The following is an 18,080-nucleotide window of genomic DNA, read 5'->3' as shown; positions in this document are numbered from 1 at the left end:
CATACCAAAATTTCTATTTATTTTTTGTGCAAAAGTGAAATGAATAATCTCGGCATTATTTACCATCTACTTAAAGGCTAAAACACACACAAAACATTTTTTTATATACAGCTATATAAATTCAGGCGTTTAAGGGGATAAATCCAGGTTAAAAACATTTATTTTCTCATGTGTCTATGCATGAAATCTGCACGCTATCTTTGAATTTATCTGGACTGTTGCTGGTTTTTAAATTCATTTAAATGATTTTATTTGTTTCTCTTTATATTCTGTTATGTATTTTTAATGCTTCTGCCACTCCCTGCTGCAATGCTTTTATTTTATGTGAAGCACTTTGAATTGTTTTGGACATGAAACGTGCTACAGATAAATTTGATTTGATGATTTGATTTAATTTTCTTTAATTTGATTAAACTTTGAGAACGGATTGGATTCTTTTCATAAAGTGTGAAGCTTCGTCGGTCTCAGTGGTTCTGTGTCACGAGTAGGGTTGCAAAGTTTCCGGTAAATTTGCATGGGAAGTTAAGCTTGGGAATTTTGGATATATTCCATATTGGAAACTTTCCATGGGAATTTAGGAGAACTAACTGGGAATATATTATATCCAAGCATAAATATAAACAGAAGTCATAAGAAAACATCCATACAAAATGTTTTCAACAGATATTTCAACAGATTTATTTGTAAGTAGAGAAGAACATGTTCTAATTACTTGTTTCAGGGATGAACAAAAACAATATTACCCATCCCCTAACTCCACTCATTCAAAAATCTCCACAAAGTCCCATTCAAAATGTTAAATGCCACTCTTCCTCCAAAACGTCCCATTAAACATGCAAATCTTCCTTCGAGCAATCCTCTGCGTTTTTGTTCAGTCAATAAACTCAAAACTTACTTCACTTTGTTAAGTCCACAGACTCAAAAGTGTGGTCCAGTCTTCTGGAAATCTTCTGTACACGTGATGGAGGCGTGCACAGTGCCAGTAGGGGGCGTGGTCTCAATAGCCATGCAGTAAGCAGTGTGCTCTGTGCGTGTGATTGAGGAATGGCATCTGTTTGTTTTAGTCAAGATAATGCTAAAATATACTTTCCTCAACTATATTTAAGTTCCCTAGAGGAGCCAACCTTATTATTCCCTTAGATTCCCATGGAAAGTTTCCGTCTTTGAAAATTCCGGGAATTTTGCAACCCTAGTCAGGAGTTCAGGAAGTTTGATCATTTCCGCTCAGCGGCTGTTTGCTAACTCTCGGCTGTCCTCCGCAGTCCATCTGGTCGAGCTCCATGATGCAGCCGGGCCCGTCGGCGCTGGAGCAGCTGCTCCTGCAGCAGAAGCAGAAGCAGCAGCGAGGTCACGGCGCCATGAACCCGCCTCACTGAACGGCAGCCCGAGGCGGTGCTTTGTGTCCGCACGTCAACGAACCACCACCAGGAGAAACGGAGGGGAAAAAAAACTCAAGTTTGACCAAGACCAGCTCCAATTGAAATGGGATATTAAACCGACGAGAAGCGGTGGAGGCTGGGGAGGCGACACGACCCCCCGACGAGGCTGACTCACCACCCCCACCCCCCTCGGCTGTTCGAGGAGCGGTGATGCCCCTCCTGGATCGGAGGGCGCGGGATCTCTTCGACCGCGGCGCCACGCTGCCGCCGGGTTTCCTTCAACCTGCGCACATCTGAACTTTAAGGGAACACCCCCCCATCCCCCACTCCTCACCACAACTAACCCTCCCTGATTTTTAACTGCCGCCACATCCGCACAACTCCCCTCCCCCCCCGAAGGACTTCCTCTTTCTCTGGAACAAACAAAAAAAGTTAAAAAGAAAAAACACGACCTCCTGGACGTCTGCTCGGCCCTGACGGAGCGCCGGTTTTTAGCGTCTCCGCCGCCGCAGACTGAAGCGGGGGTCGCTGTGAGAGGGCGAGGACGGTGTGGTGGTCGGGTTCAGGGGGGAGGTCGGGTGAAGCGCAGGGGGAGAAAAATAACTGGACTTTCTGATCTCTCCATTCATTTTCATTACTGTGGAGGAGGAGGAGGAAGGCTCTGCAGCCGGGGACGAAGGACGGTTTGGGTTACAGCTACATAAATATATATCGCCATAGTTGGACTGTAGGCGGGTTGTCTCTTAGCCGAGTTTGGACCGGGACCGGACGCTGCTTCGCGGAGCTGTCTGTCACGTCTCCCGCTCGCCATGTGACCTTTCTGAGGGAATAACCTCGAGGCTCCGGGATGCCGGGGAGCATCGCACGGCTGGAGCGGGTGCGGGGGCTAAGAAGATGAAACCCCGTCCATCTTAGGGATAGTATCGCCGTTAGCTTCAAGAGATCGCAGATATTAACAAAAAAAAGAAACTGTGCTTTGTGATTTGTTCGTAGCAGTTTTAGCTTCACGCCCTCTGAAGGCCGACGCAGGTTTATCTGTTAGCTTCCTGCTTCGGTTCTTCCGGGGGGGCTCTTCCTCTTCTTCCTGTTCTTCTTTAATTGCTGAAGAAAAAAAACAAAAACAAAAGGTGTAACCCTGCTTGCTAACTGAACCTTTTAGCATTTACTCTTTTTGTTCATGTTCTGCCTTTTTTGTTTCTGTTACTAGTTGGAAGCAGCTGTTGCCTCCTCTGTGCCTGCTCGCTGTCCCGTTACTTCTGATCTCTGTACAGGCAGGCGGGTGCGTCCGGCTCAGCCTGAGCGCCAGCCGTTAGATTCAGGTTTGCGATGAGCGTGGCGTCCCACAGTCGCTCGCTCTGCTTCTGTTTGATGTGGAAACGAAGCCCCCAAAAAAAATCTCGTTTTGTTTCTGCTGCTTCGTCGCATCCGACGACCCGCCGGGCCGGAGCGAACGCTGGTTCATCAAGAGGACGAAAGTCCCAACAGTCTGTGGCGTCATCGATCCAAAAACTTCAACCTGAACCTGAAACGAATTTAAAGTTTACAGACAAACGGCGGATTCTAACAAGGTGTTCGACCCGCCAACGGTCGGCTGTTTAGTTGCATCACGGTAATCTGGAATCTTCTGTTGGGACTCAACAACGCGATCAGCTCTGCTTTAATGAGACCCGAGCGGACTCGACCCGGATCTGTTCTGGTTCAGGTTTTTACTTCCGCTCAGTTTTTGTTTGACCAGCAATTTATTGTTCCATTAATTTATCTTAATGTCGGATCCAGGCAGTTGATGATGTAAATATTCAGTTGTGGTGACACAAAAAGCTCCAGTTTTTCACACTTTGTTGTTTTGTTCAGAAAAAAAAGTGTGAATTTTAGAACAGTTTCTGCTCAGCACTTCGTTTAAAGACTCGATGAAGGAACCGGTGGAACGTCGGCTCACCTGCGGGAAGTTTTCAGATTCATGATTCAACGTTTAAAATCATTTTGCTTTCACTTAAAAGAAAAGCAGAAAACACACATGAGACGTGAGAAAAGTGCAGCTTCTTTAAACAAAAGAAAAAAATCACCGTCAGCTCGTGTCGTTTTTTTTTTTTATTTGACTCGTAAAAGTAGAAGCCGGCCCTGAAAGTTCCCGGTCCGGGATGAGGGTCCGGATGGTGGAGGCGGACTTTGAGTTTGGGCTTTATTTTCTGCGGTTTCGCCCCTGCAGGACATCTTCACACCAGCTGTGTCATTTGTTTTCAGCCAATCAGAGCGCAGCGAGCAACAGCTGACCAATCAGGACACCTGTAGGCTTCAGCTGGACGTGACGGTTCAGACTGTAACTTCCTGTTCGAACCAGCAGAAAGCTGCTCCGTCTTTATAGAAGGGCTCGTTGTTTAGTTCTGAGGAGGAAAGAAAATCCTGTTTTTATTTCCCCGAGCAGGGCGTTTTATTAACTTCAGAGACGTGTCTATTTTCCGTGTGATTGTGCTTCATGTTGCATTTACAAAATGTATTTGAAAAAAAAACAATAAAGATGAAATCTTAATGAATGTGAGGACAGATGTGGCCAGAAGCATCAAGGAGAGAAGTCGTGTTTGTTTTCATGTCGGAGGCTCTCCACGAGGATCGGAGCCGGGCCGGTTCTGGTGGCGGTTTTTGGAGTAAGAACTAGATGTTCTCAGATCTGTCTCCACTCTGAGATGTTTGGAAGGTTTCAGGGCGGCAGGTCCTCGTGGTCCGGTTCAGATCTGAGCTTTGACTTCTTGTGTTTGTCTCTCTGTAGACTTTAAGAACTGGTGGAATCAGCCTTTAAATAAACTACTTTCTCCCTTGACGTTGTGTCCGCTTCTGTTCATTTTCAGCTCGATTTCATGATGGTGCCTTCCAGAATGTAGACCGTACCCAACAAGGCAGACCTGTCTCCAACCTCAGACTTTACTGTCGTCACAGCTCCATGAGCCACGAGGTCGTTAGGGATCATGGAAACAGGAAGTGAGGATTTAATTGGAAAAGCTATCCCACCAGACAGAATTAATTTGGTAGTTTCCATTGTAAGACTTAGACACACTTGACTAAAGCTACAAACATACAAATCCAACTCTGAGGTGGCAAAGTCTGCAAATCTGTAGTGTCGAGTGTCTTTTTGATCATTGGAGAATCTCGGAGGTCTAAAGGTTCAGAGCCTTCTTATCCAACTGGGTCCAACTGAATATCTGGAGGCTTTGAAGGACTGAGCTGAGGAATATAATGTTAATGTGGCTTTTGGTTGTGAATTGGTCCTATTTAAAATTTGTCTGGTGTAAAACATTCAAACACAAACAGCTGCTCGCAGCCGACACCGTTTGGTCTCGTCAAAGCTTTTACGGATGTTTCTCGTCCAGTCAATGAATTCACATGTCAGTAGGATGTAACTTATTTTAATCAGATGTCGCAGTAGGGTGCCTTCCAGTTATCTGTCGGTGTCGCTGTGACTACAACTCAACGCATCTATGAATGGGCTCAGACTGGAACTGATGAAAGATATAAAGTTTTTTAAAGGTAAAGTTAAAGCCATATGTTCTTTTTAAAGTGTTGACGGGACAATAAATCCCTTTCCACAGGTGCCGCAGAGATACAGCTTCTCACCTGTGTGAGTTCTCATATGAACAACCTAGTTGCAACTTTTCCCACATATTTTGCAAGAATAAGGCTTCTCACCTGTGTGAAATAACACATGCCTTTTAAGTGCAGATGATATTGAAAATCTTTTCCCACGTGTCTTGGCTGTATGCCTAAAAGTTTCTACATAAACATCACGTTGTACAACCCTTTTATCTGTGTCAGTGTTGTACTGATTCTCTGTCAGAGTAGAGTTGTCTGTATTGATAATATGACTCATCTTTGGCTTCACATCTGCATTTCTAGTGGATTCCAAGTCTTCATTGCTACCTTCTTCTTGATCTTGGTTCTCAGCTGCAGGTAAGTTGTGACAGAAGAGCTTTTCACTACTTGGTTCTTGTTCATTGTAGTGACTTTCCTCATAAATAGGTGTCACAATAAAAGTATTAGTCTCCTGCTTCGAAGCAAACTGCTTTTCCTCCTGATCTGTGCAGAGTTTCTCTTGCTCCTCTTAAACTTGAGGAGGTTCTCGTTCCCCCAGGTTCAGACTGAAGGTCTTCTCCTGGTTACAGAGCTGCTGATGGAGAGAACATCCTCTTCTTCTCTGACATGTTGCTGCTGAAGCTCTCGAAGGACAAAGTGAGACAAGGTAGGACAATGACAATGAGGTGATTTAAAAAAATAATAAAAAATCAAGGAAAATATATTAGAGTTTCAACCATTAGCAAAGCTCCAGAAGATGATTAGTCATATTATGAATAAACAATTTAGGGACCCATAAGTCATTCAAACTAGTCAGAATAAATTAAGTCACTTCTGTATGTAGCTGCTGTTGCTCGTCCCCCTAAGACATTACAGTCCGGTTTTATACTTTAAAACATGAAAATGGTGGTGAGTTAAACTATCTGCTATTTGTTAAGTCTGTGCAACAAATCCCTGTCGTCCAACTCAATCTGTCGTGCATTTGTTGTGTTTGTATGCCAACAACTCTGATAGTTTATTATCAATCCAAGACACACAAAGAAGCTGTTTTAACTTTGCAAACAGCTGCAGCACTACAGTCTACACCATGAATTAAAGATAATAATATAAAACAGCAACAAAAGGAACCAACATGTGAATGTAAATCAGAATAAACATTGAAGTAGATGGAAATGTGTCAAAAAGATTCAACTGTACTTCTACTGTGAAGCTACGCTGCCACCTGGTGGTCATTCATACGTATGGAAGTTTCTGCATTCAGATGATATTTGCTGCTCGGTGCTGCTGCTCATCGTTTATTAGTAAAATAAGAAACCACCCGTACAGTAATTATCAATAAATAACAAATTGAGCGAGTCAAATATCTTGAAATCAATTCTGCTAAAATATTCACCGACCTTGATGTCTTAGTAACTCAGTATGTTACGCACAAAGCAGCTCAACAAGTGCATGTAGCTCAGAAACTGTCCCATAATAATGGGCTAATTGGCTCAATCGCAGAGCAAATCCAATGAAATTCAGTTTTTTTTTTTTATGTTTTTCAACTACCATTATTTACTTGTGTGGTTAAAATAAGCTGAAATATGTAAAAATAAAAATTCTCAAAGTTCAAATACATTGAAGTTAGAGATGTCATATAATATTTTTCAAGACCTGATTTTGACTCGGAATCAACATTTTTGTACAATTTTCATTTAGATAAAGCAAAAAAAGTCCAGACCTTGTTATATTTTTTATTAGAATTGAAGCAATATGGTGACACAAAGTTCTCCAAAAGCTGAAAAGATACTTGAGTATTTTAAGTGAACGTCCTAATGATGATTGCTTTGTCCCTTTATTTTTTAAATGAACTATATCACTGATAAATTATTTAGTCATAAACAGACAAATTACTGAAATGGCCAAATTTCTATTTTATTTGAAAGGAAAAGTTTGTTTGAAGATGAATACATCCATTCACAGAAAATCTTTTCTATTGAATAAAAAAACAGTTATTTTGTGAGTTAAACTGTTCATTATCAAAACATTTATCAGTGACAATGTTAAAATGGAATAAATATTTATGCTTTGATCTGAATTCTGACTAAACTTATTTGAGACATTATTGTCACTTCCAACAAGCTGCACATGTTGTTTGTGACAGTCAGATTCAATTGGCAGCTCTTCCTTTCTAATGTGGTCAGATTCACTGAATTTTATGGTCCTTTCAGCCTCTTCTGCAGACGAATGAGTCTGAACCTGCCTTTAAAATGCTGCAGACAGACATGCAGGTCAGTGCTTTCGTTTATAGAGTTTATCCATCATGATGTTTGAGCTGTGATTGAGTCAGCAAACTAGTTATCCTAATTAATGTTGTTCCACAGCGACACAATTAACAGCGCTCCTTCTTTCAAATCTTGTCAGGAGATTTGAGAGCGATCTTTATCTGCCGAGTCTGTTTTTCATCATTTGTTGAGGACTGTCGCGTTTGTCAGTTCTATTGAAAAATGAACCCATAGTTCAAAGGTTCGAGTGAAGCAAGAGGAGAATGGGCTGCTAACTGAGCAGACACAGGGAGATGATGACCTGCACAGTCTCCACCTGGTGTGTTTATAAGGATTGTATTTAACATCAACTCTCAATTTTAATTTCCGGCTATTCATTGTTTTATTACAGAAACATGTATGCTGCACCACAAATCAAGCCAGACTAGCACCCTCTGAAGAGGGTTTTATGTCACTCAACTGGAGCTTCATGTTCAGTTTTACGTGGATTCAAACTGAAGTGCTACAAATGAAACTTTTCCCGTATATTTTACAACTGAATTAACTTTGAGAGTTCTCATTTGGACCAACAAATTATCACCACGCCAAACGTTTAAATCAGCTGGTGATGCCTTTAAGTCAAAGTACCTATTGATGCATCTAGTGATAATACTCTTATTTATAATTATTCAACTCTAACATTAAATCACACAATCTTTCCTCCATAATTAACATCCACTGTCACCAAGGCATACAGGTAGAGTAGTACCACGAGATTCATTTTTAATTGACTTGGTAAAGTTGGTGATGTTAAACATTTCAGAAATTTCTGCACATCTTTGTGAACAGGCACGATATGATTCATACAAGTTTATGAGCCAAGCCATTCCCATTGAGAGGGTGGATGTGGGCGTGAATCAGGAATCCAATCACACGTTAACCTGCGTTAACACCAATGTTCTGTCACAGCACTCATGGTGTTAGCTTTGACATTCGTGATAAAATTATTACTTGTGAATGAAAGCAAGATGTTTATTTTGTGGGTTGCAACAAGTTTTTCACATATTCAGCAACTTCAAAGGGTAATGTTAGCCTGGGAATTCCCATGCTGCTTTGCGCGCGATTTCATTCACGCTGCAAAGGCAGCCTGGAAACCACCGCCCTTATTTTTGCCTGAGTTAGGGAACCAATCACAGAACGGGGGGGGGCACCAAGACGATAGCGACGTCTATGTGCGACACCGAAGCTTGTAGAGTGTTAATCCAACATGGCAGCGGACACAGCGGAGGTAGCTGGAGAAGCTTCGCCTGAGAATTCGCTTTGGTAGCTTTGGTAGCTCGTGACATCACATTAGAATGTTCAATTCTTAAAGGCCCGGCTGTGCAGCACCCCCGTGAAAAAAAACATGAGGAAAGAGAGGGCAGGGACACGAATAAACGTGTTGTTATTTACAATTTGTTATACAAGATATACATCACGTTACAAATTATGTAAAACTACATTAGGTACACCTGAGAAGAGCAGGAATAGCAGAGGCAGCTGTGAAAAATAAACTAAATTTGAAATAAAATCCGAAATAAATCCGAAATAAAACTTAATTGCAGGGAGAAAGGTATGCGTGGGGTTACTACACTATTGTATTGAAGCACTCGACACGGCAATTGCAACAGTCTCAGGATTAAACGACTATTGTTTGGATAGGAAACAAAGTTTACACGTCTGTTTCCGCGAACCCCGCGGATTGTCGGACCCCTACAATCTGTGGATTGTCATTGGTTTTCGCCGAACCGCGTCATAGCTCATTACCATAATGTTAGCTTGAGTTTAATCGCTGGAATCCGCTCTGGTCGCCCAGTTAGCTCCCCCTCCATAGAGAAATAATGATTTCCGGCGCTCAGGTAGCGTAGGTCGCTCTTGGTGTACACGCAGCATTAGAAAGTGTTTTAAGTAGCTTAGAACGCAAGTTTACTTTTAAAAAAGAGCAACGTCTTCTCATACACAGTAAAGCGTCTTCTTCTTCCTCGTCGAATTTCTGTCGCTCTACATACGTCATCTGGTACAAGTGATGCAATTGGCTATGAATCGCGCGCAAAGCAGCATGGGAAGAACCAGACGCCATTTGATAGACATTCATAGCGCCCAATAAACGGCTCTAGGCATTCGTAAACCACGCCTCAAATACGAGAAAATGCACACCTAGTTCCCAGACCCCCATCTCATCGAGATGTGGACGCGTCAGCCAGGCTAGGGTAATGTAGCATTTCTTTACAATACAGTCTGTGGATTGATCAAACTCACCATCACTGCATAAAGACATATATATAGATATTTAAATTTTCATGTGGACCCAAACTGAAGTGCTAGAAATTAAACTTTTTCTGGACATTTTACAACAGGATGAGTTTTACACTTTGTGAGTTCTCATGTGTACCAACATATTGTCCCCCCGTTTGAACCTTTCTCCGCATATTTGACAGCAATACGGCTTCTCAGCATTGTGAGATCCCATGTGCCGTTTCTGTGTACGTGAGTCTTTAAATCTTTTCCCACAGGTATTACAGGAGTAAGGTTTCTCCCCAGTGTGAATCCTCATGTGGGCGGTCAAATGGGCACTCTGCCTAAAACTTTTCCCACAACACCTGCAAGAATATGGCCTCTCACCAGTGTGAGATCTGCTGTGACGACTCAGTTTCTTTTTTTCTGTGAACTGCTTGCCACAGGTGCTGCAGGGGAATGTTTTCTCTCCGGTGTAAGGAGCAGTCAAACTACCACTTTGTCCAAAACCTCCACCATTTGTCTTGTGAGAAAGTGGCTTCTCGTCAGCGTGGATTATGAGATGTTTCTTAGTTTGAGACTCAATCTGAAACGATTGTCCACAAACATCCCATTTTGTGGACTTTCTTCCTGCGTCAATATCAGCGTAACAGTCTGAGATGACAGAATTGGTCCCATTGTTGAAGTCATTTTTGTTCCAGCGATGTCTGTTTGGCCTCAGCTCTCCATGTCTTGCTGATCCTGAGTCTAAATATTTGCTTTTGTCCTGATCTGGGCTCTGTGGTACAGGAGAGTTGTGAGACAGGAGCTGGTCACTGTTTGGTTTAGGTCCACTGTGGTCACTTTCCTCAATAGTGGAAGTCACCATAAAGTTATCAGTCTCCAGTGTCAGCACAAGCTGCCCTCCTTCCAGGCCGGTGAAGACTTCCTCTTGTTCCTCTTTAACCTGCGGAAGTTCTGGTTCTTCCTGATCCAGACTGAAGTTCCTCTCCTGGTTTCTAAGCTGCCGGTCAGTCAGAACCTCCTCTTCGTTACAGACATAATGTTGTGGGAGTTCTGCAGGGATAAAGATAGAAGTTACTAAATCAGCAAGGCTCATCAACTCATGTAGACAAGAGAAATGTTGCAATCAAAAACACGAAAACTGAATATAAATGATGTATCCTAATGATGGTGGTTTGTGGACTGCTCTTTAGAAACCTGGACTTTAGATTCTGGCTGTTGCCATCTTGAGATTTTGAGATTGGACAAGACCATACTTTGCTGAAAGGGTGGAAGTGGAAGAGTGAAGGGTGGGACTACAACCCAAAGACGCTTTGCGTCCACTGACATGTTGCTGACTGAAAGCAAAATTAAGTCTTAAAGGGGACATATTATGAAAAAAAAAAAAAAAAAAAATCACTCTTCGCTCTTCTTTTTCTTCAACGCTGAAGAAGCTGAGCCACAAAGAGGGATCAGCTCCAGCTCTCAGAGCCTGAACTTCAGAGCAGGGAAATGGAAGCATCTGAGAAATAACTCCTCCTGGTTTATTTATGGAGTTATTTTCTCCTTTAGCAGCAGCTAACGCTAACAGCTTAGCTAATGAAGGTGACGTACACCAGCTTCTAAGGAGTTATTGCTGCTCCTTTAGCAGCAGCTAACGCTAACAGCTTAGCTAATGAAGGTGACGTACACCAGCTTCTGAGGAGTTATTGCTGTTCCTTTAGCAGCAGCTAACGCTAACGGCTTAGCTGATGAAGATGACGTACACCAGCTTCTAAGGAGTTATTGCTGCTCCTTTAGCAGCAGCTAACGCTAACAGCTTAGCTAATGAAGGTGACGTACACCAGCTTCTGAGGAGTTATTGCTGCTCATTTCTGAAAGATGAACATCATTGTTCCCACATTACTTTGTTAGCTGAAGCTTTCTAGCTGATCGCTTCCGTTCTGTAACTCAAACAACCTGTGCACTTTGCTCCTCCAAAGACCCAGATCTCAGAGCTGTGTTAAAACAGTCAGTGGGGTTACATAGCACTGAAAGGATCGGATTATTGGCTAAATTACAATCAGACTGAGTTATTAAGTTCATGTAGACACCTTAATCTGACTAAGAACTGGATCGGATCGGATTAAGACCCCGAGATTAAGGCCCCACCGATATATCGGGCCGATATTTAGCATTTTGGGGATATCGGCATCGGCCATACTTTCCATAAATTTCCACCGATAAGTTTATATAATTTTCACAACCAATTTTGCAGCCGTTTGGTTCTGAACGCGTCTTCTGCTCTTGCCACTTTGAGTTCATGAGCATTGCCCCGCCCGTCACAGCATCTGATTTGTTTGGCACACGGAATACAACCAATCAACACGCAGGGCTGCGAACGGTTTCAAGGCGGCCGTGGCACAAGTGGGGCCGCGGTGGTGGCAGTACTACTTGAAGCGGAGAGAACAATTTCCCTTCAAGGTAAGCATATACGAAGCCTTATCCCCTGCAATAAGTCACAAACACACCAACGTTGCAAAAGCACGGCAGCACAACGTCTTTATTAGTGTATACAGCTAGTGAAAATGGTCCGTTTGTTCTGTGTAACGACGCAAAGCTTTAGCTCACGTAAGGATAACCAGAATGACGGCGAATACTCCTCACTGAAACGGTTGTCCATAAAGCAGTCTCAGCATAGTGTACGGTCATTTTTAAACCCCCACATGGAAACGTGAACGTGTCTGTAGTTCTACACGAAAGGTGGACTGAAAGCCATGGTCAATGCAGACCAAATAAAACGTGTTTGTGTTTGTTCCTGAGACTAACCATTTGTTAGTGCAAGCCTGCTAGCTACTCGGTAGCCTGCCGGTGTGAGAGCCTATCTCGTTCCGTAACAACTGGTTACCCAGCACGTTAGAACCAACGGTGATTGGTCGTAATGTCCCTCTTAATTAACTTTAATAAAATTAAGTTTTGGCCAGTCGCTGCGTTTCAAACATCTGGAGTAACATCTTGTTACGGGTAGCCAGACAGGCTGTCACACCACCACCAAGTAGCTAGCAGGCTTGTGCTAACAGCCATGGTGTTAGGTGAACAACTTCATAAAGCCCAAAAGGCACATTGCACGTTTAGCTTATTAGTTACTTTATTATGCGTTGCTAAGCCCTTTGACCATTTAAACACGCCCGGTGTGATATCAAAGTGCCGATCTGTAGGGAGTTTGTCCAGACATTAGATGTGCGTGTAATATAAAAATAGCATATATTCAAGTATTCTCATAGCAGGGATTGATTTATTTTTTTATTGATAATTATGTATTTATATTATTATTTTATTTCCCGTTTTATTCTAAGTTTTGTTTGGCTTTATTTTACAAATGCTGCTGGCAGCTCCCTGCACTTTTCATTTTTACAATTAAAAAGACTTAATGAATATGAAAGTTTGTGTCAGTGTGTGCTATTTTTAACTTATCGTGAATAATGTTTCTATTTATCGGTTGCACATATCGGTTATCGGCCCTGAAAAAAACACATCGGTCGGGCCCTACCCGAGATAACTGGGTTAAAGTCACTCTAAACCAGCTTGTAGACGCTGAAGCACGTGGTGAATCAGACTTTGCGTTCTGAGCATGCTCCAGATGTTTTCCCGGGGTCGTGACCCGGAAGTCAAAGGAGACGATATTCCTGTTGTTGTCGCCGTCAGAAAGAAACAAACAACGCGATGGAGAATGCTCCGTTGGGCATCGAGTTTGTGCAACAAGCAGCTCATCACAGAGCAAATGTAGAGGGACGTAGCTTCATCTGGCTCTGCGTTCTCCATCTTTCTCCAATGCCTGAGTTTGTTGTTGTTGTTGGTGGTGAAGAGGTCAACAGGAAGTGGCTCTATTAGCAACAGCTGGAATGGGTACAGCGCCACCTATCATACCGGGGTATGACACGCTTTGTGCCTCTGATCCCATTCATTCACCGCCATATATCCAAGGAGAATTACCCTTTAATAACTCAGTCTGATTGTAATTTAGCCAATAATCTGATCCTTTCGGTGCCATGTAGCTAACCGTATTGACTGTTTAAACCAACAGGTATTTTGACTGAAGCCTGTCTCATGCATCTCAATCAGATCTCAGAAAATTGTGTCACATTGTTCAAAGGGGCATAATGTCTCACCTTCAATAAGTCTGAGTCATTTTTGCTAGACATATTCAATAAGTAGTAGTGCTGTGACTTTAAGATGGTAATTACCACACGTCATACATTTGTTTGCAGCTGACTGTCGTTAAAAAAAAAAAAAATCCTTTTAAAGGGGGTTATTATTTTAGCTCCTAATTAGAGTAAAAGCTTTCCCTACAGGACATGAACCATCTGCGACGGATGTGTATGGCAAGCGGTTAAAGTACCAGTGCTTTATTGGAACCCTCCATTAGAAAACAAACTTGTAAACATCTGTGAAACATTGTTATATGAACATTGTATCTGACAGTTGGCCACTAAATTCATTTAAATGATTTTATTTGTTTCTCTTTATATTCTTTTATGTATTTTAATGCTTCTTGCACTCCCTGGTGCAATGCTTTTATTTTATGTGAAGCACTTTGAACTGTTTGTACATGAAATGTGCTATACAAATAAATTTGATTTGATTTGATTTGATTTGATAAAACCTTAAAAAAACAGAGGCCCAGGCCTCCATGTGACAGAGGAATTATTACATGGTTTTGACTTCTGCATCAACTGCCACATGACCATTAGGTCAACAGATGTCCCAACACAGTGCTTCATGGTTCAGTACTTTGTGAAGCCCCAAACCAAAACAAAGAAACAGAATGTTGCTGATCATCAGTCTGAAAGAGAAACTTTTGTTCAAAGACAAACTTCTACTGGATACAGAGGTGCTCACACTGCTGTAAAACTTAGCTACGTCTGTCGGACTGAGAGGATAAAACCATCAGTCTGACACTGCATGATTCAGACAATGTTGAATAAAATGTTTTTAATTCAACAACTGATCCAGATCAAAAGGGAATCACTTCTAAATCTGGACGTCTGAAAAAAAGATCATCTTAAAACAAATTAAATGAATTGCATCTTCTTTGCCAGAGGTAAATATGACGTTCTTTTTTTTTTTTTACATTAATAACCAAGAATGAAATGTTACAACAACAAAAAAGAGAAACTCTTTAACAGGACAGAGCATCACCTTGTGAGGAATAGTTTCCCCTTACCTGTGATTTCTGGTTTAAAAACTAAAAATAGTGAACTGTAGTGAAGAAGGGAAAGATGGAAACAAACTGCCCGGGAACAACTTTTCCCACATCTTTTACCCAGGAACAACTTTTCCCACATCTTTTATCTGAAACTCTGAACACGGACTGTTAGGACATCTTAGGACATCACCTGCTTCGTCCCAGCTTCTTACGCACTTATTTGTTTCCTAAATTGTCTTCCCATTTGTCTAGGTACCTAACTTATCGCACTTACTCTAGCACTAGTTATGCTCTTAGCTGTTTGGTTTTGGAAGGAAATGCACTTATGATTTCTTGTGACCTGAAGTTCTTTTGCCTACTGATGTGGAACACACTTATTGTAAGTCGCTTTGGATAAAAGCGTCTGCAGAATGACCGTAATGTAATGTAATGTAATGAACTTTTCTGAAGCAGGTGATGAGGTCACCATCAGTTGTCCACCAGATTAAAAGAGGAACTCTTTAACGGGACAGAGCATCACCTTGTGAGGAATAGTTTCCCCTTACCTGTGCTTTCTGGTTTTAAAAACTAAAAATAGTGAACTGTAGTGAAGAAGGGAAAGATGGAAACAAGCTGCCCGGGAACAACTTTTCCCACATCTTTTACCCAGGAACAACTTTTCCCACATCTTTTATCTGAAACTCTGAACACGGACTGTTCTGAAGCAGGTGATGAGGTCACCATCAGCTGTCCACCAGGTTAAAAGAGGAACTCCTGCTTTACACTGAAAAAGTATCAAAACTTTCAGTTCAACAAAACCTTCATAACCTTTAACTTATCTAGACTGTTGCTTGTTTTTAAATTCATTTAAATTATTTTCTCTTTATATTCTTTTATGTATTTTAATGCTTCTTCCACTCCCTGCTGCAATGCTTTTATTTGATGTAAAGCACTTTGAACTGTTTGTACATGAAATGTGCTATATAAATAAATTTGATTTGATTTTGATTCATTCTTCCAGAACCTGGACTGTTGTTGCGTTAGCATTAGCTTCGGTTAGCCTAATTAGCATGTCCAGTTTGAGACTGTGAATCTTACCTTGATCAAAACTCCTCCAGCTCAGTCAGGTTCTCCTGTCTCCTACACACTTAGTTTAACTCTAAATGTTTCCGCTTTTAAACACAGATGCATTCATGTTATTTCTGTCTGAAAGTAACAGCAGCTGCACCGTAACTTTCCTCTGTGAGCCTGAAATAAATGTTAATAAATTACGACTTTTATGAATAACATTCAGGTTTGAGCTCACTCAGCCCATCACAGTGTTCCTCACCTGCTGTGTGGAGCTTTATTTGGGGTTTCCAGCTGATATCCAGCAGTCCGCGCTGACGGTCGATCTCCTCCTCGTACTGGACGATGGTTTTCTCAAACTCTGAGAATATTTCTTCAGCAGCAGCAGTTAGTCGCTGGCTGATAAACTCTCTCAGATGCTGAACTGAAGACATTGTTGCTGCTCACACTCAGATATTCAGCTCAGACACAACAACCGAGTCCACGGATCATCCCATATAGGAGCTTCTTGTTTACTTCCGGCGGTGTCACACTAAGAAGTTCCGTAAATGGTTTAGAGTTTGTTTTTTGTTTTTTTTGTTCCGCCTTCAGCTAAAAAAACAGTATTTCAAAACATGTCCACATTTGGCAAATATAAATTTAACCCCTTAACGCTAGAATTTACATAGCTGTATATATAAAACCGAAAAAAATATGACCGAAAAAAAAAAAGGAAATTGTTTTTGAATTGGCTCTATATGAACGAATTGGATTATTTTATGAATAATTATGATTACAATTAATTGAATTCCAACTGGCTTGAATTGGCCTTTATTATCTAAGTGCCTTGAGATGACATTTGTTGTATTTGGCGCTATATAATTAAAAATTAATTGAATTGAATTGAATATAAAAAAATGTTTTGTGTGTGTTTTAGCCTTTAAGTAGATGGTAAATAATGCTGAGATTATTAATTTCACTTTTGCACAAAATATAAATAGAAATTTTGGTATGTTGCTTATTTGCAACACCAGGCATAATGGTCAATAATAAGATAACAACAACACAGTAATATAACAGTGAAAAAACAATGTTTTTTTATTCACCATTTTTTAAAAAAAAACATATTTATTTATATAAAGGTTCCTAGGTCCGTAGTGAATATGGACTAACCGGCATTGGGGGCATAAAGATGCTATCTCAGCTGGTTGATTGAGTCAAACGGTTTGTAGCATTTATGCGACAAAAGGCGTTAAGGGGTTAAAATGGAGAAGTGTTGCATTTTCTTCACTGTGACAGAAATGCAACATTAATTTTTCAGTGTTCAAATCAAATCAAATCAGATTTATTTATATAGCACATTTCATGTACAAAACCGTTCAAAGTGCTTTACATAAAATAAAAGCATTGCAGCGGGGAGTGGAAGAAGCATTAAAAATGCATAAAAGAATATAAAGAGAAACAAATAAAATCATTTAAATGAATTTAAAAGCGAGCAACAGTCCAGATAAGTTCAAAGATATCGTGCAGATTTCATGCATAGACGGCACTTCACTTCATTTTTGTAGTGGCTATTCGTCCTCTTGTGTCAATAATCAAAACTAAAAAAATGTCAAAACCATAATAAACTAAGTTAAATCAAACGGCCACTGAGACACCTAGGGAGTGAATTTACGCAGGTAAATTGCGTCCATTGTCCAGGCAAAAAATTAGGTTTCTTTAGGTTTATTTCTCTAACCACAAGCAAACAAACAAAGAACAATGGGCCTTAGCTGCCTCTCTTGCCCTGGTAAAAACTATTAGCCCTCACAGGTGCCTGCTCACCTAAACAAACTCTCCCAGTGCGCCCCAGCTAACCCGTGCTTTCAAAATAAAAGCATAATTAAATACCCAAATTAACTCAATACTAACCAAACTCAATACTAAACAACCAAAAAAAGGTGTATTCCCCAAACTAAACCCCCAAAAAATAACCAAATAATAAGTGAGCCAAAAATACAAAATAACAAATAGCTCCTACAGTTTTATTCTTCAGTTTGGTTTAAAAAAAATGAAATACAACGTTTGAATTAGTGTCTTTGATAATATGAGAGCAGAATTGTGTTTCAAATGATCAGAGTTTGAAGCTGTCACGTGACCCTTAAGACTTTTTCAGACTGATGTTGAGCTCCATCAGATAACAGTCCTCCTCTCTTCAAACAAGCCACAGTGGGTTGATGTGAGAAAACCTCAAGCCGCCTTCAGCTGCTGCTGCAACTCTTCCATAGAGAAACCGTTCAACAGTTTTTGTACGAGTGTTTTTCACCGTGTATACGTACCACAGTGCCTGAATCAGTCAGACGGCTCAACAAAAACCCTCCAGAGACATTTCCAGCTCCGACTGGCCCTCAAGGAGAGCAGCAGAGCTCATTTCAGGGTGTCTTTACGTCA

The 18,080-nt window shown here is 41.1% G+C and overlaps 2 protein-coding genes across 4 annotated transcripts in view; one reads left to right on the top strand and one right to left on the bottom strand.

The window, feature by feature from the left end:
* The window catches only part of smg7 (SMG7 nonsense mediated mRNA decay factor), a 32,333-nt gene extending 30,875 nt beyond the window's left edge, over positions 1-1,458 (top strand). For all 3 annotated transcript variants that reach the window (XM_075482508.1, XM_075482507.1, XM_075482506.1), the window contains one exon: positions 1,263-1,458. In XM_075482508.1, coding sequence (XP_075338623.1) covers positions 1,263-1,376 — 114 coding nt within the window. In that variant the 3' untranslated portion in view covers positions 1,377-1,458. The remainder of the gene's footprint in view (positions 1-1,262) is intronic.
* LOC142398498 (uncharacterized) overlaps positions 1-16,182 on the bottom strand; it is a 462,406-nt gene extending 446,224 nt beyond the window's left edge. Inside the window, exon 1 of the mRNA XM_075482533.1 lies at positions 15,934-16,182. Within this exon, the coding sequence (XP_075338648.1) occupies positions 15,934-16,105 (172 nt within the window). The 5' untranslated portion in view covers positions 16,106-16,182. The remainder of the gene's footprint in view (positions 1-15,933) is intronic.
* Positions 16,183-18,080: the final 1,898 nt, after the last annotated feature.

The sequence above is a fragment of the Odontesthes bonariensis genome, chromosome 14, assembly GCF_027942865.1.
Source record: "Odontesthes bonariensis isolate fOdoBon6 chromosome 14, fOdoBon6.hap1, whole genome shotgun sequence".
NCBI classification, from domain to species: domain Eukaryota; kingdom Metazoa; phylum Chordata; class Actinopteri; order Atheriniformes; family Atherinopsidae; genus Odontesthes; species Odontesthes bonariensis.
Note: the sequence above shows the minus strand (reverse complement) of the source record. Positions and strands in the feature narration are given on the sequence as shown.